Source organism: Saimiri boliviensis, chromosome 2 (assembly GCF_048565385.1).
Source record: "Saimiri boliviensis isolate mSaiBol1 chromosome 2, mSaiBol1.pri, whole genome shotgun sequence".
Lineage (NCBI taxonomy): Eukaryota > Metazoa > Chordata > Mammalia > Primates > Cebidae > Saimiri > Saimiri boliviensis.
In genome coordinates this window covers 57,832,767-57,854,204 of record NC_133450.1, presented here as the reverse complement: position 1 = coordinate 57,854,204, position 21,438 = coordinate 57,832,767, and the positions used below count along the sequence as shown (strand labels likewise).

General features: G+C 38.9%; 1 protein-coding gene across 3 annotated transcripts in view; it reads right to left on the bottom strand.

The window, feature by feature from the left end:
- Positions 1-21,438, bottom strand: part of LOC101047438 (signal recognition particle subunit SRP54) — an 89,209-nt gene that overhangs the window by 55,654 nt on the left and 12,117 nt on the right. For all 3 annotated transcript variants that reach the window (XM_074393356.1, XM_039469145.2, XM_039469144.2), the window contains 7 exons: positions 18,789-18,899; positions 15,987-16,078; positions 14,638-14,722; positions 7,471-7,575; positions 6,230-6,296; positions 6,092-6,149; positions 2,176-2,326 (listed from right to left, as the gene is read on the bottom strand). In XM_074393356.1, coding sequence (XP_074249457.1) covers positions 2,176-2,326; positions 6,092-6,149; positions 6,230-6,296; positions 7,471-7,575; positions 14,638-14,722; positions 15,987-16,078; positions 18,789-18,866 — 636 coding nt within the window. In that variant the 5' untranslated portion in view covers positions 18,867-18,899. The remainder of the gene's footprint in view (positions 1-2,175; positions 2,327-6,091; positions 6,150-6,229; positions 6,297-7,470; positions 7,576-14,637; positions 14,723-15,986; positions 16,079-18,788; positions 18,900-21,438) is intronic.

Below are 21,438 nucleotides of genomic sequence, written 5' to 3'. Positions count from 1 at the left end.
GCAGGTGGATCACCTGAGGTTAGTGAGACCAGGCTGGTCAACATGGTGAAACCCTGTAGCCAGCCTATAACCCCAGCTACTTGAGAGGCTCAGGCAGGAGAATCACTTGAACCCAGGAGGTAGAGGTTACAGTGAGCTGAGGTCATGCCACTGCACTCAGGCCTGGGTGACAAAAGTGAAACTCCATCTCCAGGAAAAAAAACCCCACAATATTAGTATAAATAAGTATTCAATCCATAAATATTTGTTGAGGAAGTACTACGTATTATTAGGTACTATCTAGGTCCTGAGGACAAAAGGTAAATGTGAAAATCACTGTTCTAAGAAACCTGCATTCTAGTCAGAGGACATAGATAATAAATAAATAAATAGATATACAGACATAGATAATAAACAGATGTACAAACAGATGTACAACAACGAAAATGGGATAAAGAGTATCAGTTTTGAAGTATAGGAGGTATCTTCTAGGGAAGTCAGGGAAGGCCTCCCTGGACCTAATGTTTGAGCTAAGGGCTGAATAAAGACGAAAAAGTTATACAAAGATTTTAAAGAATGGCATTCTACGCAAAAAAAAAAAAAAAAAAAAAAAAAGTACAAAGGCAAATCAGAAAAAATATGAAGTAGGAGAGTATATACTGAAAACAAAATAGATAAAATACACTGAGGCTATTTCCCTTAGATCTGCACAACTTGGTCAAAATAACAACATAACTAAAAAGAAACTTACTAGCATTAACCACAAACCAAAGAATTACTGCTAACACCCCAATGGCAAGACATGGGTTCCTAATAACATATGCTGCAAGTATCTATAAACTGTTTCTTCTCCCCTAAATTATTTTCATCACACTTTTAAAGAGATACAAAATCATGATGATTTCTTTTTTTTTTTTTTTTTTTTTGGAGACAGAGTCTCACTCTGTTGCCCAGGCTGGCGTGCAGTGGCATGATCTTGGCTCACTGCAACCTCCACCTCCTGGGTTCAAGAGATTCTCCTGCCTCAGCCCTCTGAGTAGCTAGGATTATAGGCGCGTGCCACCGTGCCCAGCTAATTTTTGTGTTTTTAGTAGAGACAGGGTTTCACCATGTTGGTTAGGCTGGTCTTGAACTCCTGACCTTGTGATCCACCCGCCTTGGCCTCCCAAAGTGCTGGGATTATAAGCGTGAGCCACTGAGCCCAGTTTTGTTTTTTTTTTTTTTTTTTTTTTTTTGAGATGGGATTTCACTTTGTCACCCGGGCTGGAGTGCAGTAGCATGATCTCGGCTCACTGCAACCACCGCTTCCTGGATTCAAGAGATTCTCCTGCCTCAGCCCTCCAAGTAGCTGGGATTATAGGCGCGTGCCACCATGCCCAGCTAATTTTGGTGTTTTTAGTAGAGACAGGTTTCACCATGTTAGTCAGGCTGGTCTCGAACTCATGACTTCGTGATCCACCCACCTCGGCCTCCCAAAGTGCTGGGATTACAGGCATGAGCCACCGCATCCAGCCCCATTAGTATTTTTTAATGCTTCATTTCAGAAAATTTTCAACATTCATCTATTTCCAACTGAATTTAAAAAAGGAAATTCAATAGACATTAAAGGCTAATTACTATTTTTAAACGTTTTCTTATGCCTACTAACAGGATAATTAAGTGAGAAAGGAAATTATGTTTTCATACTTAAGAAAATTTTATGGCTGGGCGCGGTGGCTCAAGCCTGTAATCCCAGCACTTTGGGAAGCCGAGGTGGGTGGATCACGAGGTCAAGAGATCGAGACCATCCTGGTCAACAAGGTGAAACCCCGTCTCTACTAAAAATACAAAACATTAGCTGGGCATGGTGTTGCGTGCCTGTGATCCCAGCTACTCAGGAGGCTGAGGCAGGAGAATTGCCTGAACCCAGGAGGCGGAGGTTGCGGTGAGCCGAGATCACGCCATTACACTCCAGCCTGGGTAACGAGCGAAACTCTGCGTCAAAAAAAAAAGAAAAGAAAATTTTATATTTAATCGAGAGCAAAAATGATGAAATTAAGTCCTTACCACACAGATATAGGTGCCCAAAACAAAAATAAATTACTTGGGATCTGCCTCACAGGCAAAGAGCAATTCATATTGGTCATAAACTCAATCTGGTTTTGTAAATAAATTAACCGAAGTCCTAATAATGGCGTTACATTGAAAGCTACTTACTATAGCATTAGCAACTTGAAGCATTTCTTCAAACAAAGAGTCTTCTTGTTTGTGGCGGCCACTTGTATCAACAATAATAATTTCAAAATTTTCATTTTTAAATTTCTCTACTCCTTCAGAAGCAATGATAACAGGATCCATTTCTGTATAGCTATGTAACATGGATAAATGATTTAACAACAATGGCAAAACTTCCAAATACTATTAATTCAGAAATTGTTAGTCTACCTTTAAGCTATTTTGAAAAAGCCACAATGACCCCAATTTCAATTTAGAAGAAGAAAATCTATTAAGTATTAAATTCAGAATCTACTTCTAAAAAAGCATGAAACATTATCTGATTTTCCAATTCCAAAACCCAGTATAATTCTACTGCGTGTCTTTTCTGAAGGAATTGTCTCTCCTTCAAATTTATTTTTTATATCTTCTTTAATAACTGAACTCATGTTCACAGTGTTTCACATGTGTTTTTCCATTTAACATCCATTTGGACATTTTATAAAACCAGTAAATATTCCTGTAATAAGCCTGGGCAATATAGTGAGATTCCATCACTACAAAAATTTCAAAAACTAGCTGGTATACTGGAATGCACATATAGTCCCAGCTACTGGGGAGGCTGAGGCAGGAAGACCACTTGAGTCCATGAGTTCGAGGCTGCAGTAAGCTTATGATCATGCAACTGCACTCCAACTTGGGCAACAGAGCAAGACCATGTCTCTTTAAAAATAACACAGGGGGAGGCCGGGCGCAGTGGCTCAAGTCTGTAATCCCAGCACTTTGGGAGGCCGAGGCGGGTGGATCACGAGGTCAAGAGATCGAGACCATCCTGGTCAACATGGTGAAACCCCGTCTCTACTAAAAATACAAAACATTAGCTGGGCATGGTGGCGCGTGCCTGTGATCCCAGCTACTCAGGAGGCTGAGGCAGGAGAATTGCCTGAACCCGGGAGGCTGAGGTTGTGGTGAGCCAAGATCGCGCCATTGCACTCCAGCCTGGGTAATAAGAGTGAAACTCCGTCTCAAAAAAAAAAAAAAAAAACACAGGGGGAAAAAAGAAAAAATATTACTGTTAAAAAATAACTTTCAAGTTATACAGCATTGTATCAATTGTTTATTAAATAATGCCCTACCATTAGATATTTGATATTTTTCCAATTTCCTTTTAAAAATTTTTTAATTAATTTTTTTGTAGAGATGAGGTCTTGCTATGTTGCTCAGGCTAGTGTCCAATTTCTGGGCTCAAGCGATCCTCCCACCTCAGCCTCCCAAAGTTCTTGGATTACAGAAGTGAGCCACTGTGCATGGCAGTTTTCCCAGTTTCTTGATATTAAAAATAAAGCCAATATAAATGATACATAAATGTTTCTTCTTTGATATGATGTTATCATACACTCTTATAAGTTCAATTTGGAACAAATTGTATGACCATTTAAGGCTTTTCACTTTTATGAGGCAAATCTCATCCATAAAAGTTTAAACTGATTTCTATTTCACTACATTTTCACAATCTCTAATAAAATCTCTGTCAACTTGAAAATCAAGAAACGAGGTATTTTAATTTGCATTATTCTGATTAATGGCAACTTTTTATATGTAGATCACTACTGTCAAGTAAAGACATATAACATTTAAAAAAAAAAGTTTTTCCCCTAAATTAAGAACAATCACTGAAAACTCAGGTAGAAATACACTTAATATGTGTGTGGTTGGGGACAGTGGCTCAAGCCTGTAAATCCAGCCCTTTGAGAGGCTGAGGTGGGAGGATCATTTGAGCCTAGGAGCTCAGGACTAGCCTAGGCAACACAGGATTAAAATAAAATTATATGAAAAAAGTAGTGGGGCATGGCCAGGTACGGTGGCTCACGCCTGTAATCCTAGCACTTTGGGAGGCCAAGGCAGGCAGATCACCTGAGGTCAAGAGTTTGAGGCCAGCCTGGCCAACATTATGGTAAAATTCCATCTCTACTAAAAATACAAAAATTAGTCAGGCTTGGTGGCAGACACCTGTGATCCTAGCTACTTGGGAGGTTGAGGCAGGAGAACTGCTTGAGCCCGGGAGGCGGAGGTGACAGCGAGGCGAGATCTCGCCATTGCACTCCAGCCTGGGTGACAGAGTGAGACTCTGTCTCAAAAAAGAATAGAGTCTAGACTGTATTTAAAAGGATTTATTTGAGGGACTTCTTATTTAAAAGGACTTTTACTTTATGGCCAGCCAAAAAAGCTAGTGAATGGCTTTTTTATTATTTAATTTTGTTTTCTTTCAGTCATTTTTAAAATGCTATTTCTAACAGATTAAAGAGACTTCTTATTTAAAAGGACTTTTACTTTATGGCTAGCCAAAAAAGCTAGTGAATGGCTATGATATGTTTATGTAATTTTGTTTTCTTTCAGTCATTTCTTTTAATGATATTTCTAACAGATTAAAGGGACTGCTTATTTAAAAAGACTTTTACTTTATGGCTAGCCAAAAAAGCTAGTGAATGGCTATGATATTTTTTTAATTTAATTTTGTTTTCTTTCAGTCATTTTTTTACTTTTTTTTTTTTTCTTTTTTTTTAAGACGGGGTTTCACCATGATGGCCAGGCTGGTCTTGAACTCCTGACCTCAGGTGATCCACCCACCTCGGCCTCCCAAAGTGCTAGGATTACAAGCGTGAGCCACTGCACCCGGCCTCGGTCATTTTTTAAAAGATATTTCTAACAGATTAAAAAATGTTAGGATTTTTTTAAAGATAAGAACTGTTTCTAATACCTATATATTTTTTCTTTTTTTCTTTTTTTTTTCTTTTATTTTTTTGCATACGGGACTTTCTGGTATTTAAAAAAAAAAACAGAAAACCTGGACATATTCTAAACAAGCTACAACGCATCTAATATAGATTTAAAAATGAGTGGCTAGGCTGGGTGTCAGGGCTCATGCCTGTAATCCCAGCACTTTGGAAGGCTGAGGTGGGCACATCACAAGGTCAAGAGATCAAGACCATCCTGGCCAACATGGTAAAATCCCATTTCTACTACAAATACAAAAATTAGCTGGGCATGGTGGTGCACACCTGTAGTCCCATCCCAGCTAATCGGGAGGCTGAGGCAGAGGCAGAAAAATCACTTCAACTTGGAAGGCGGAGGTTGCAGTGAACTGAGATGGTGCCACTGCACTCCAGCTTGGCGACAAAGTGAGACTCGTCTCAAAAAAAAAAAAAAAAAAATAGTGGATCAACAGTTATCTTTTTAGGGCTTTTAATTCGCAAATGATATAATTCAGTTGATAGTCACCTGAACTACTGGCCAAAGCCAAATCATTGATTTTTAGCCAGTATTCTTGTAAAATACCACTTATTAAACAGTCTCTTCTTTACTCATGAAAACGTAAAAAGCCCGCAAGAGGGATAAAAGGAACAGACGACTTGAGCTGTATCTCTAATGTTGTACCGGGCTGAATCAGAAGTGTCACATTATAGTACTAAATGATAATTTATTAATTATATCCCTACTTATTTCAGAAAGGATTTAAGCTTTTAAATATATGTTAACCAGATAGCATGAAATAAAAGTCAGACAGGCCGGGTGTGGTGGCTCACGCTTGTAATTCCAGCACTTTGGGAAGCTAAGGCAGGCAGATCACCTGAGGTCAGGAGTTTGAGACCAGTCTGGCCAACATGGTAAAGCCCTGTCTCTACTAAAAATACAAAAAACTAGCTGGGTGTGGTGGTGGGCATCTGTAATCCCAGTTACTCAGGAAGCTGAGACAGCAAAATTGCTTGAATCCAGGAGGTGGAGGCTGTAGTGAGCTGAGATCACACCATTGTACTCCAGCCTGGCCAATAGAGCAGGACTTCATTTCCAAAAAAAAAAAGTAGACAGACAAGAAGAGGCACGTGAGTAGTGAGTATTAAAATAAAAAGCAGTAACCTACCTTCCATAAAAAGGAATTCTTGCTTTGGTAGCATTCTGTTTTAGTTGGTCAAAAGCCCCTAGAAGATAAAGAGTTCATGAATCCTCAAACTTAAAAATAAAAATTACAGAAAACAATTTTTAAATTTCAACACATTACCTGCTCTGAATGTGTCTGCACATATTAAACAGGTCTTCCAACCTTTCCTCTGGTAATAATATGCTAACTGGGTGAGAAAAGATTTAAAAATATAATATCATAAAATATAATAAACTATACATGTCTTCTGTTTATCCTTATTTACCTAAGGAGTAAAATAAAACTGCTCATAATTCTCCTGAAAATATTAAACATTTTTGAATATGGCAGATCTCCTAAAAAGTTTATATTCTAATTATCACACAGTAGCATTCAAATATAAAATTATCAAGTAGCAAATGATGATAGTAAAAAATGTTAACTACTATTAATGTTAATTAAAAACAACAAAATGATCTAAAAATCATCATTTTCTCATTCCCCCCTCAAACTGTAACATAGATGAAGCTTGTTACATCTATGTTCCCGTAATATTGGTGAGACACACAATTCAGGAAAGAGTAGTAGTAAACCAAATTAAAAATTAGCATTAAGCTGGGCACGGTGGTTCACACCTGTAATCCCAGCACTCTGGGAAGTCAGGGTGGATCATGAGGTCAGGAGATTGAGACCATCCTGGACAATATGGTGAAACCCCATCTCTACTAAAATACAAAAAATTAGCCAGGCCTGGTGGTGGGGGCACCTGTATTCCCAGCTACTTGGGAGACTGAGGCAGGGGAATTGCCTCCACCCAAGAGGTGGAGGTTGCAGTGAGCCAAGATCTTGCCACTGTACTCCAGCTTCTGGACAGAGTGAGACTCCATCCCCGCAAAAAAATAATTAGCATAAAGAGGTCAAGGCTACAGTGAGCCATATTCACATGCCACCACGCTACAGCTTGGGCAACAAAGCAAGACTGTCGTAAAAAAAAATAGCATAAGGATATGCAAAATGAAGATCTATAGTATGCTGGGTGGGAACCTGAAAAAGGAATACTGAGCCATAGTGCATAAAGTAAACTTCATGTTCTCTTCTCCAAAAATCATATACTCACTTCCTGAAAGGACAGGAATCATCTTTTTTTTAAAAAAAAAAAATAGAAGAAATAGCATAGTTATAGATGTCTACCTTCTTACAAAAAGAAATAATAAGAAACTATGAGGATCTCTCTTCTTATCCTACAAAAAAACTACTTAAAAACATACATCAAGTAACACAAAGTTATAAAGCAATAATATTATAAAGCCTGGCTTTAATATAAAACTTGATTTATACAAACCTATCCTCCATGGCTTCTTTTTAAATTAACTTCAATTTACCTTTGAACATGTTGTTGTTTTACCACTCCCTTGCAATCCAACAAACATGATCACATTTTGTTTTCCTTTAGTGGGTGTCCATGCTTTAACTCCAGGGTCTACAAGCTAAATAACAAAAATAAATTAAAAATAAAATCAGGTTAACATACATTTAAATTCAAAACCCCTCCCCTATAACTTTTTTCCTTTTTTGAGACAGGATTGCACTCTGTTACACAGGCTGGAGTACAGTGGCATAATCAGAGCTCACTGTAGCCTCGACCTCCTGGGCTCAAATGATGCTTGTACTTCAGCCTCCCAAGTAGCTGAGACTACAGGCACAGGCTACCGTATTTAGTTAATGAAAAGAATTTTTTTTTTTTTTTTTGGAGAGACAGAGTCTTGACATGTTGCCCAGGCTGGGTTCAAGCAATCCTTCTGTCTGAGCCTCAAAGTGCTGGGATTTCAGACGTGAGCCACTGTGCCCTCCCATAACTTTTAAATTACGAAGATAATTTACAGACATTTTCATATAAAAGCTACCATAATGCTGCTATTCTAATACAACTATTCTCCTTTGTATATACAGGGTAAAATTTAAAAACATAAAATAATGCGTTGTGAAGTCATAATCAAGCCTATACTCTAAACCAATTCAGAGGTAAAGATCTCACAACATTTTTTTAGAACAACCTGGAGTATAAAATAAAATGTGAAACCAAGTTTAAGCCAAAGGAGGAATCTACAGCAGCACTACAGAAATGTAATACAAAAATGTATGTGAAGCCCACACATGAATTTTTAAATTTCCAGTAATGACATTTTAAAAAGTAAAAACAGGTGATACTAATTTTAATATTTACCCCAATATATCTAAAAATTATCATTTTCATATGTAATCTATATAAAAAATTAATTAGCTATTTTACATTCCTTTTCTCATATCAAGTCTGAAAATCTGGTGTGTATTTTATATATAAAACACATCTCAGTTTGGACTAGCCACATTATAAATGCTCAATAACCACATGTGGCTAGTGAATGCCATACTCAAGAGTGCTAATGTCCATACTCAATTGGACAAATATTTACTTAACAAAATTACAGATTATATGTGAAAGATTTTCCAGGTCAAATTGTAAATTCTCCAATGCCAAATACTGACTGTAAAGTTATTATATTTAGAGGGCCAATAAAAAATAATAACCAACTTTAAATGACAGCCAGTGGAAAATTGAGGTTCATATAGTGACAGTCTCCAAATTAAAAGAGCATGGGACATTTAAAAAATAATTCACTTGGGAGTCAGTTGTTAGAAGCCTGAAATGTACGATATAATAATAAATCCATAATAGTTAATGTCCTAGATCAGGGGCTGGTAAACTATGTGCAAATAAAGTTTCAATGAAGGCTGGGCTTAGTGGCTCATGCCTATAATCCTGGCCCTTTGTGGGGGCCAAAGGAGGAGGATCAACTGAGACCAGCTTGGGCAACATAGCAAGACCCTGTCTCTACTAATATTTAAAGAATTAGCCAGGTGTGGTGACATGCGCCTGTGATCCCAGCCAATCAGAGGCTGAGGCAGGAAGACTACTTGAGCCTAGGAGTTTGAGACTGCAATGAGCTATGATCAGGCCACTGTACTCCAGCCTGGGCTATAAAGTTATTATATTTCTAGTTACTACATTGAAAGAAGTTTCAATGTAATACAGCCATGCCCGTTCATTTACTACTTTTTTTTGTTCTTTTTTTCTTTGAGACGGGGTCTCACTTTGTCACCCAGGCAAGAGTACAGTGGTACAAACACGGCTCACTGCAGTCTTGAACTCTTAGGCTCAAGTGATCCTATCATCTTAGCCTCCTGAGTAGCTGGAACTACAGGCATGTGTCATGATGCCTGGCTAATTTTAATATTTGTTTGTGGAGACAGATTATTACTATGTTGCCCAGACTGGTTTTGAACGCTTGGCCTCAGGCAATCCTCCAGCCTTGGCCTCCTGAAGTGCTGGAATTACAGGTATAAGCCATTGTGCCTAGCCCCTTTACTGCTTTTGTGCCACAACAGCAGAGCTGAGTGGTTGCAAGAGAAATCACGTGGTTCACAAAAGTTAAACCTTTGAGAGAAAGTCTGCCAAGCCATCCTATACAATACCATAAAAATTACATAATCCATATGATACCTGAATTTCAAGGAAAGCCATGAGGTAGAGAAGAAAGGAAAATACATTTTCTTATACTTTCCTAGGCATCGACCTACCCTTAGGCAAACTTCTGAAAGAGGCAAAATCTGTCTTAAACATAAATCCACTTCCCTTCCTCATAGATCCTTTCAGTACACTGATTCTGCTCCACATTCACCTCCATTTTCTACATGTCATGGCAGAATCTCCCAGCTCTCTGTGTATCCATTATTTGGAACATAGATGTTTTACTAAATAATTATTTTATAAATTTATCTTCACTTCTTCCCACCCTCAATAACAGCAGTTTTCAACTTCTTGGTCTCAGGACTTCTTTATAATCATGTTAGTTTGTAAAGGTTAGTTGCAATGTAAAATCTAAAACCATATAAACTTTTATACTCTGTTACATTAAAATCCCTGATTCCGGGCCGGGCGCGGTGGCTCAAGCCTGTAATCCCAGCACTTTGGGAGGCCGAGGCGGGTGGATCACAAGGTCAAGAGATCGAGACCATCTTGGTCAACAAGGTGAAACCCCGTCTCTACTAAAAATACAAAAAATTAGCTGGGCATGGTGGTGCGTGTCTGTAATCGCAGCTACTCAGGAGGCTGAGGCAGGAGAATTGCCTGAACCCAGGAGGCGGAGGTTGCGGTGAGCCAAGATCGTGCCATTGCACTCCAGCCTGGGTAACAAGAGCGAAACTCCGTCTCAAAACAAAAAAAAACAAAAAAAAAAACAAAAAAAAACAAAAAAAACCCCAAAAAAATCCCTGATTCCATCTTGGATTTTAAATGAATCTTGTACATGATCTTGTAACATCACACATTAGTTATTCACAAAACGCTGGTTCACTGAGTTATTCAGATCTCCCATCACTGATATATTTCATTACACATAATCAAACAACTTTATTCATTAATATCAATACTGACACTCATCAGAAAAGTAAGTAGTGGGATACTGTCAAACTCAGAGCAGACAGATGATAGATTCAAGTTCTTTTTTTTTTTAGATGGAGTTTTGTGCTTGTTGCCCAGGCTGGAGTGCAATGGCACGATCTCAGCTCACTGCAACCTCTGCCTCCTGGGTTCAAGCAATTCTCCTGCTTCAGCCTCCCAAGTAGCTGGGACTATAGGCAAGCGCCACCATACCCGGCTAATTTTTTGTATTCAGTAGAGACGGGGTTTCACAATGTTGATCAGGGCAGTCTCAAACTTCTGACCTCAGCTGATCCACCCACTTCAGCCTCCCAAAGTGCTGGGATTATAGGTGTGTGCACCTGTGCCTGTTGGCCTTTTTTTTTTTTTTTTTTCTGGAGACAGGTCTTGTTCTGTTGCAGGGGCTGGAGTGCAGTGGCGCCATCTTTGTTCACTGCAACCTCCACCTCCCAGATTCAAGCAATTCTCCACCTTACCCTCCCAAGTAACTGGGTTTACAGGTCTAAGCTGCTGTGACCAGCTAACTTTTATATTTTTTGTAGTGATGGGGTTTCATCATGTTGCTCAGGCTGGTCTTGAACTCCTAGGCTCAAGGAGTAGTAGTCCCAGCTACTCGGGAGGCTCAGATGTAGGGATCATCTGAGCCCAGGGAGGATGAGGGTGTAGCAAGTCATGATTACACCACTGCATTCCAGCCTGGGTGACAGAGTAAAACCCTGTCTCAAAAAACAACAACAAATCATGATGGTGCATGCCTATAGTCTGAGCTTCTCTGGAAGCTGAGGAGAGGAGATTGCTTGAGGCCAGGAATTTGAGGCTGCAGTGAGTTCTGACCACACCACTGCACTCTAGCCTGAATGACAGGGACTCTGTCTTTAGAAATAAAAATAAAGGTCGAGCGTGGTGGTTCACATCTGTAATCCCAGCACTTTGGGAAGCCGAGGCAGGCAGATCATCTGAGGTCGAGAGCTTGAGACCAACCTGACCAACAAGGAGAAACTGTGTCTCTACTAAAAATACAAAAATTCACCAGGCGGGGTGGCATACGCCTGTTATCCCAGTTACTCAGGAGGGTGAGGCAGGAGAATTGCTTGAACCCGGGAGGCAGAGATTGCAGTGAGCCAAGATTGCACCATTGCACTCCAGCCTGGGCAACAAGAGTAAGACTCTGTCTGAAAAATAATAATAATAATAAATAAATGAAGTAACTACTAGTATCATTTGGTGCCACTGCCTTGATTCATACTAGGGAGTTTTACCTACCACTGTTTTCAGTGCAAATATCAACATAGTAAAAAAGTCAAACAGTGTCTCAGTATTATTATGAAAATAATTTTTTTTTTTTTTTTTTGAGACGGTCTTGCTCTGTCACCCAGGCTGGAGTGCAATGGCACACTCTTGGCTCATGACAACCTCTGCCTCCTGGGTTCCAAGTGATTCTCCTGCCTCAGCCTCCCAAGTAACTGGGATTACAGGCATACTGCACCACACCTGACTAATTTTTGTATTTTTAGTAGAGACAGGGTTTTCACCATGTTGGTCAGGCTGGTCTTCAACTCCTGACCTAGTGATCTGCCCACCTCGGCCTCCCAAAGTCCTGGGATTACAGATGTGAGCCACTGCTCCCGGCCATGAAAATAATTTTGACCTTGCTTTGTACACTATTGCTCTAGACCATAAGCATCTGAGTATAAGAACCAGTCTTATTTATCTCTGCTGTCAGCACCATTTGGCATACTTTCTGGAATAAAGTAGGTACTCAATAAATGCTTCTTAATAAAGTACTTGATGCTCCAGAATTGCCTGTAGTTACCAGACCCTTACAACAAAAATTTCTGGCCAGGCATAATGGCTCACACCTGTAATCCTAACACTTTGGAAGGCTGAGGCAGATGGATAACTTGAGCTCAGGAGATCAAGACCAGCTGGGGCAACATGAAGAAACCTTGCCTCTACAAAAATTACAAAAACTAGCTGGGTGTGGTGGCATGTACCTGTGGTCCCAGCAACTTGGGGGGCTGAGGCAGGAGGATTGTTTTAGCCTGGGAGGCTGAGGCTGCAGTAAACCATGACTGTTACTACTGCATTCCAGTCTGTGTAACAGAGTAAGACTGTCTCTTAAAAGAAACAAAAGGAAAAATTCCACTCACACTGTGCTGATCTCAGACACTAAGTGAAAGGCAATCAGAAAATAATTCAAGAGTCTTACACAAGGAGTTTGGAGATCATACCTGGGTCTGCCACAAACTAGCTGTCTCAGTTTTCTCAAATGCAAACTGATAAGTATGAACTGGATAAATTCTGACCTCTTTTAGGCCTGAATTTCCTTTTTATTAATTAGCCTAGTGGAATAAACAAAAATGACATAATCATCTGAAATACTGAACTTTTTCAAAAGCCTGTCAGCACAGTTGGTACCAAAACAGTAAATGGAAATATTCAGGCTGGGAGAGGTGGCTCATGCCTGTAATCCCAGCATTTTGGGAGGCCGAGGTGTGGATCACTTGAGATCAGGAGTTTGAGGCCAACCTGGCCAACATGTGAAACCTTATCTGAACTAAAATAAAGAAATTAAAAAAAAAAAAATTAGCCAGGTGTGGTGGCAGACACCTGTAATCCCAACTACTAGGGAGGCTGAGGCAGGAAAACTGTTTGAACCTGGGAGGCAGGGGTTGCAGTAAGCAGAGATCACGCTACTACACTTCAGCCTGGGCAACAAGAGGAGACTCAAAAAAAAGAAAATATTCATACAACGTGGAAAAAAAATAATTATAGAACTAGTAGGCATCTATTACTCCAAAAAATTTTTTTTTGTCTTTTTTTTTTTTTTTTTTGAGACCGAGTTTCACTCTTGTTACCCAGGCTGGAGTGCAATGGCGCGATCTCGGCTCACCGCAACCTCCGCTTCCTGGGTTCAGGCAATTCTCCTGCCTCAGCCTCCTGAGTAGCTGGGACTACAGGCACGTGCCACCATGCCCAGCTAATTTTTTTGTATTTTTAGTAGAGACGGGGTTTCACCACGTTGACCAGGATGGTCTCGATCTCTCGACCTCGTGATCCACCCGCCTCGGCCTCCCAAAGTGCTGGGATTACAGGCTTGAGCCACCGCGCCCGGCCTTTTAGTTGTTTTTCTTTGAGACAGGGTCTCACCCTTTCCCCTAGTCTGGAGGGCAGTGGCACAATCACAGGGGTTTCACCATGTTAGCCAAGCTGATCTCCAATGCCTGACCTTGGGTGACTCAACTGCCTCAGCCTTCCAAAGTGCTGGGATTACAGATGTGAGCCACCACACCTGGCCTGCATCAGCTCTTTTCACCAACTTTTTTTTTTTTTTGTAGAGACTGGTTCTTGCTATGTTGCCAAGGTTGATCTCAAACTTCTGACCTCAAGCAATCTTCCCACCTCCACCTCCCAAAGCACTGTGATTACAGGCATGAGCCACTGTGCCTGAAGTAACTTTTTAACAGCTCCTTACTTCTTTTCTTCTACAATTGAGCCAATATGTATTTTTTAAAGCTTTAAGATTTTCACAATAATTTGCATGATCAGCAATAAGGTAAGGCAGGGCGACAGGCTATATTTACTACTTGAAAATAAAATTTTCACGAATTCAAAATTGTTTATAATCTAGGCAAGAATTGGGGTACTTGGTCTTTGCAAAGGGAATTCTCTACACAATGAATAGTGTAGAAAAGAATATTTGCTATATGTGACTTTGCCATATAAAAGCAGGGCCATGACTAGGCAAAACATGACAGTGAAAGGGGAAAATCTCAGAGAGGCCCTTCCATCAATCAATCTGTTGTCAAGTTTCACTCATGGTATCTTGGCTTTGGCATTTTTTGCAGGAACAGTACAAACCTTCATATCTGCACTCAGATTTCTGTATTCAGTAAAATCCATAATAAAAATAGGTCCCTAAGAAAACTTAACGATCGTTTCATTAATATTTTAATACAGATGAATATTCTATAAAAACATACTAAAAATGATTCCGAAATACTTGTAGTGCTAATATATTTTTATCCACTGAGTATAGAATCACAGCACAATCTTCATATACTTTTACCTTCACGAGTTCTTTAAATACAGCATGCTGAATCATTTTTCTTTTGTTAAGACCAGATGCCATCTCTTCAAGATCAATAGCAGACCTTTATAATGGTGGTTGGTGATTGGGGTAGGGAAGAGAAAATCAATTAAGAAACTTTAAGAAAAAGAAGCTTCTGCTCCAAAGAATGTAAGACTATTCAGTCATTCATATTAACAGTCTTCCAATTAACATGTATGTAATCACTACAGATTCATAAGTCTATAACATAAAGAGTTAACCATGAAATACTGGATGCAAGACTTTGGTTTTCGAGGATTACACTTGAAGGTACAAATATTGGCCGGGAGCGGTGGTTCAAGCCTGTAATCCCAGCACTTTGGGAGGCCGAGGCGGGTGGATCACGAGGTCAAGAGATCGAGACCATCCTGGTCAACATGGTGAAACCCCGTCTCTACTAAAGGTGCAAAAAATTAGCTGGGCATGGTGGCGCGTGCCTGTAATCCCAGCTACTCCGGAGGCTGAGGCAGGAGAATTGCCTGAACCCAGGAGGCGGAGGTTGCGGTGAGCTGAGATCGCACCATTGCACTCCAGCCTGGGTAACAAGAGCGAAACTCCGTCTCAAAAAAAAAAAAGAAAGTACAAATATTAATTTGTCCTAATATCACTACAAATAACTAGTTTTATTTACTTTTCTTGAAGCTTATATATTTTATATATTTTTACAACAGAAATCAGGACTACTTTATTTCTAAATGCTTAAATACTCATAGTCCCACAATTAATCTCGAGCAATACAAGGAGGGATATCTAAAGCATGATAAGGGATAAGATTAAGCCATTAACTGAGCTACCTGTATTGTTCTGTGTGTCCTGCCAACTCAGTGCCTCTCCCAATGAATAAAATAACTGAGACCACACACATTAATTCTTCATTCAAATATGAAACAGAGAAACCAAAAGAACAAAAGAGAATATAGTTCTCCAATAATGAAGAAGGTTGATTAATATCATCAAGTCTAAAAAGAATAAAATGGCAGTACTTTTCTATGAAGAGCCTGAACATTAGAAGGCTTTATATATTAAACTACTATACAGTATTTAATAGAATCCATCCAAATAAAAGACTAGAAAAATAGAAAAAAACTGGTAATGAAATGAAAATCACATGTAGTTTATTCTTTGAACCATCATTAATGGAAACGTACTACACATGCACTTGTCCAACATATGAGCTCTAACCCAGCACTTTTCCAGTGCTGCAGAGCAGAAATGATTCCTGATAAAGAAAACATTTCTAGTTAGTGCCTCTTTCCAATAAATTAAACTTAGCTATGCCTGTTTTTTACCTGATTAATTGAACTTACTTAACATTTTCTCTTAGTTGCTTCACTAGTTTAATATTAACATCTGCTTCCAACAAAGCAGTACAGACTTCTTTTAGCATAGCATTCAATACCTGAAAATAAAGAAATAATTGAAATTTAAAGTACCCAATGTATCATTTCAGTTCCCTAAAAACAATGGTTGATCACTTATATAACCATAGCTTAATAAAATAATACTACGCTAATGGGCTTTTCAGTTAGGTCTGGAGAGATAATTTTATTAAATGTTTAGTCATTTTGTCAAAATTCAAGAAACCCCGTTTAGTTTCATACACCCACGTATTAAATTACCACAATTTTATTCCTATATAAAAGTTAATTACAGGCCGCGCACAGTGGGTGACACCTGTAATCCCAGCACTTTGGGAAGCTGAGGTGGGCAGATCACTTGAGGTCAGGAGTTCAAGACCAGCCTGGTCAACATGGTGAAACCCCATCTCTACTAAAATACAAAAATTCGCTGGGTATGGTGGCATGTGCCTATAATCCCAGCTACTCAGGAGGCTGAGGCAGGAGAATCACTTGAACCCAGGAGGCAGAGGCTGCAGTAAGCCAAGATCATGCTACCGTACTCCAGCCTGGGTAAGAGTGAGACTTTGTCTCAAAACAAAATTAACACAACAAAAAACGTAATAATAATAATAAAGACAATATTCAAGCCAAAAAAAGTTGCTGCATAATAGATGTTGCCTTTGACGTTTTCTACGTTATTGAAGAGCTTCTGTTGCTAATATGTAGTGGTGGTATATAGTCACAATATTTGCTCTTCTTAACTGGACAACTATAGAGGCAAATGTGACAGAAGGAAGTTACCCAGTCTTGCCATTTTTACTCAGAACAGAAGAATACTGTTGGAGAGGAGACTATCTCCATTAATAACTTATCATCACACATTTGTTGAATTGCAAGGCACTGTAGTTAAAAGGTCATAAAATAAAAAGTCTTAAGAGGCTTTAGCCACTCATGTATATGAAGTGCTCACACACTAGAATATAAGCTCTATGAGGGTAGGAATTTTAGTCTATTTTGTTCACCATTCTATCGCTGGTGCCAGCAAAACTGTTTGTAAAAACATAGGTCCTCAAATATTTATTGAATGAACCCTCTCCTTCAACTTATTTCGTATGCTCTACAGAGGCTTATTAGTTTTCTTTATCTCTCATTAAAGGGGTCTGATAAAACTGGAACTGATCTTTCACTAGAGGGCTTTCTCCTTGTTAATCAGTTAGCAGCACAGTATCACGAACAAAGAAGCTGCCAATTTAAGCAACAGATGTTACTCTACTTTCCACTAAGCACTCCTCCTCTGGTTTTCTTTCTACTACAAAGAGCATAAGAGCTACTACACAACAGGGAAAATGGTTTGGAAAGTTGATTTATTTATTCTGAATTACAAGACCAAACAATGATTTGTGATTTATTATTTAATAAGAATTATTAGAAAAAACCCTGGATGAGGAATTAGGAAAAAAAGATTCTAATCCTGGTTCTTCCATATAAACAATCACATGAAACTGACTTTCTGTTTATGTTAAACAAGAGGCTGAACTAAATGATCTCTAAGATGGTCTCAAATTATTTAAGTGTCGAGATCATATTCTGCGTTAGAATTTGTTTTCTAACCTCCAAGTTAGAAAGTTCATTTGATACTTAAAAACATTTTCTATGATAAATGCTATTTTCCCATTTTATACACTAAGCAATCTAAGGTTCAGATGTCCAAATTTACATCGCAGTTACTAAATTGCTGCAATGAGACTCTAACGAATGTCTTCTAACACCAAATTCAGTAATTTTCCATTGTTAATATAAAATATAAAGTATACTGGTGAACCACAGTCATCTTTTTCAATTAATAAACCGTTAAGATACAACCTGTGGGGGACAAATGGGAGAAAGAAGTATCTTAAAACAATATAGCTAAGGAGCAGCTTACAAAATCTCCAAAAAACTGAAGATTTCAAAGAAAATGAATCAAAACAGACAAGATGTAAATACTAACCTTTTATAAGAATGCTAAATAAAAGTCAACAAAGAAAAGGACAGATAATTGAATACCAGTAAGTGGGGAAAAATAAAAAATAAATAAATTAAAGGACAGATAAGCAGAGGCCTCACCAAAAAGAAAGCAGCAGGATAATAAAATTTTAAGTCTGTATCAATAAAAAAAACAAAAGTACAGCTGGACGCGGTGGCTCACGCCTGTAATCCCAGCACTTTGGGAGGCCGAGGCAGGTGGATCACGAGGTCAGGAGATCAAGACCATCCTGGTCAACATGGTGAAATCCCGTCTCTATTAAAAATACAAAAAATTAGCTGGGCATGGTGGTGCATGCCTGTAATCCCAGCTACTTAGGAGGCTGAGACAGGAGAATTGCCTGAACCCAGAAGGCGGAGGTTGTGGTGAGCCGAGATCACGCCATTGCACTCCAGCCTGGGTAACAAGAGCAAAACTCCGTCTCAAAAAAAAAAAAAAAACACAAAAGTACAGTTCTAGATTAAGCCACTTTCAAAAGATAAAATATGTTATTTTTCATCTAAGTTAAGGTCAGTTTTGTTTTGGATTTTTTTTGGGAAAATTCCTTACAGAAAGTTAAAGCAAATTTGAAGTTGTAGTTAATTTCTCAATAAAACACTACTTACTGTATCCACTTTTAGGTTTTTATCTACAGTATTAAGTCTACATCAAAATAAATATAAAATAGGGAATATTAATAATCCATCTTCCCAATGCTAGTGATAATACACAATTATATATATTTCATATAATATTTTACATACCTCTTCATTAATAATGGTGGCATTGCTCAATGAGCGTAATGCTGATGTTATTTTTCTTCCAAGGTCTGCTAGAACCATCTTGACAGCTTTAAGATGTACCTACAAAGAACTCTAGAAAGGAAAAAAAATTAAATGAAAATAATCAGTTTCATTTCCCATGACTAAACAGTTCTAAAGAGTATTTACGTTCAAATTACTCTAGTGTTTAAATACTGTAATTTCACCTTCCATAGCCTCAACTTGTGCTTCAATAAAGTCATGCCATAAAGATAAAACTACTACTTGGTTATGATGCCTTACATTCAAATACTTAATTGGAATCCTGTATATGAATCAGCAAATTTAACATGTCAAATAACATCCTTTGAGGAAATAATGACATAATCGCACATTAAATAAGTTCTTTTTTGGCATAATACTTTGGAATAACTGAATTTTGTATCATGCACATTTTTTTTTTTTTTTTTTTTTGAGACGGAGTTTCGCTCTTGTTACCCAGGCTGGAGTGCAATGGCGTGATTTCGGCTCACTGCAACCTCCGCCTCCTGGGTTCAGGCAATTCTCCTGCCTCAGCCTCCTGAGTAGCTGGGATTACAGGCACGCGCCACCATGCCCAGCTAATTTTTTTGTATTTTTAGTAGAGACGGGGTTTCACCATGTTGACCAGGATGGTCTCGATCTCTTGACCTCGTGATCTACCCGCCTCGGCCTCCCAAAGTGCTAGGATTACAGGCTTGAGCCACCGCGCCCGGCACATTTTTAAATTAAAAGGGGAAAAACCGTGAAATCTCCAGGAATATTGCCTAATTTTCCACATTAAAGGACTCTGCAAACTATTTTGATTATTGCTCCTAAGCAAAAACAAAAAAAGAAAAAAAAGTTTTTAATTAATAACTTTTCTAGTACAAAAAGCAATTGTTGAGCTATTAGCTATATTACAGCACTGCACTAAGTGATTCCACGTACATGATTTCATTTTATTCTTCTAACCATTAAGGAAAGAGGTATATTATTTTACTCTTCTTTTTTTTTTGATACACGGTCTCACTCTGTCACCCAGGCTTCAGTGCAGTAGCGTGATCACAGCTGACTGCAGCCTCAACTTCCTGGGCATAGGCAATCCTCCTGCCTTAGCCTCCTGAGTAGCTGGGACCACAGGTGCATGCCACCATGCCCAGCTAATTTTTTTTATTATTTCTAGAGACGGAGTCTCACTATGTTATGTTGCTAAGGCTGGTACTCTTCCCATTTTAAAGCTGTTTCTGATTCCAGGAAAACTCTAAAATAAGATAGTGATTTAAGTTACCATTTATTATTAATAATATTAATAAGTTATCATTTAATATTAACATCATTTATTATTATTTGAAAAAGCCCTATGAGGAATCGAAAAAAAATTCTAATCCTGGTTCTTCCAAAAAATAGTCACATGCAACTGACTTTCTGTTTCAGTTAAGTAAGAGCCTGAACTAGTCAAAAACCCTTTCCAGCTCTAAAATGCTACTTGTTTTATAAAGTATTATATATTAGATGTACTTACTACTTGTAAGAATTCAAGGGCTTATGAATGATAAACAAGCAAATATGATTTGTAGCCCCTGCCCTCAAGATGCTTATCTACTAGCTAGTAGGACAAGGCACACAAATGAACACTAAAATAAACACTAAAACAGAATTCCTCCTGTCTGACAGCTTACTAACAGGGACATCAGCTTTTCCTGCCTTCAAACTGAAACACCGGTTCTTTGTGGGTCTCAAGCCTTCGGATTATAACACCAATGGCTCTCTGAGTTCTCAGGCCTTCAAATTCAGACTGGATGTACACCATGTGCTCTCCTGGGTCTCCAGCTTGCAACTCATCCTTCACATCTTGAGACTTAGTCTCCATAATGGCCTGAGCCAATTCCTTATAATAAATCTCTCTCTCTCTCTCTCTCTCTCTCTCTCTCTCTCTCTCTCTCTCTCTCTCTCTCCATACACACATATATCCACCATCTGAGATTCTGCTTCTCTGGAACAAGAGATGAAAAAAAAAAAGAAAGAAAGAAATAGGAAGAAAAAGGCCAGGCACGGTGGCTCATGCCTGTAATCCCAGCACTTTAGGAGGCCAAGGAAGGAGAATCACTTGTGCCCAGAAGTTGGAAACCAGTCTGGGCAACATAGCAGGACCTCATCTCCTAAGGAAAAAAAAAGTAGCCAGGCATGGTGGCACGTTCCTGTAGTCCCAGCTACTCGGGAAGCTGAGGGGGGGACTGCTTGAGCCAAGGAAGTCATGATCACTCCACTGTACTCCAGCATGGGTGACAAAAAAGGGAAGAAAAAGCATTTTAGATTAAGGCAGAGTGGTACGGGCTTTATTGGAAAGACTAAGTAAGAATTTGGTCCTGAAATAAGAGTAGAATTTGGATAAGTGGAGAAGACAAAACAGAATTTGAGGAAGATGAAATGGAATAAGCAGAAATGGAGAGAGAGTTAAGTCATCTGGGACATACTTATGCCTTATATATGCACTGTACTTATAAATCACTGGGCATTATTTAGGGGACAGGAAACAAAATATTCTGGTCAGGACAGAGGGCTATACAGATAGAAGGAAAGAGAGCTTTCACAGGGCTCTAAAAACAAGGTCTAGGGAATATCAATTTTCCAA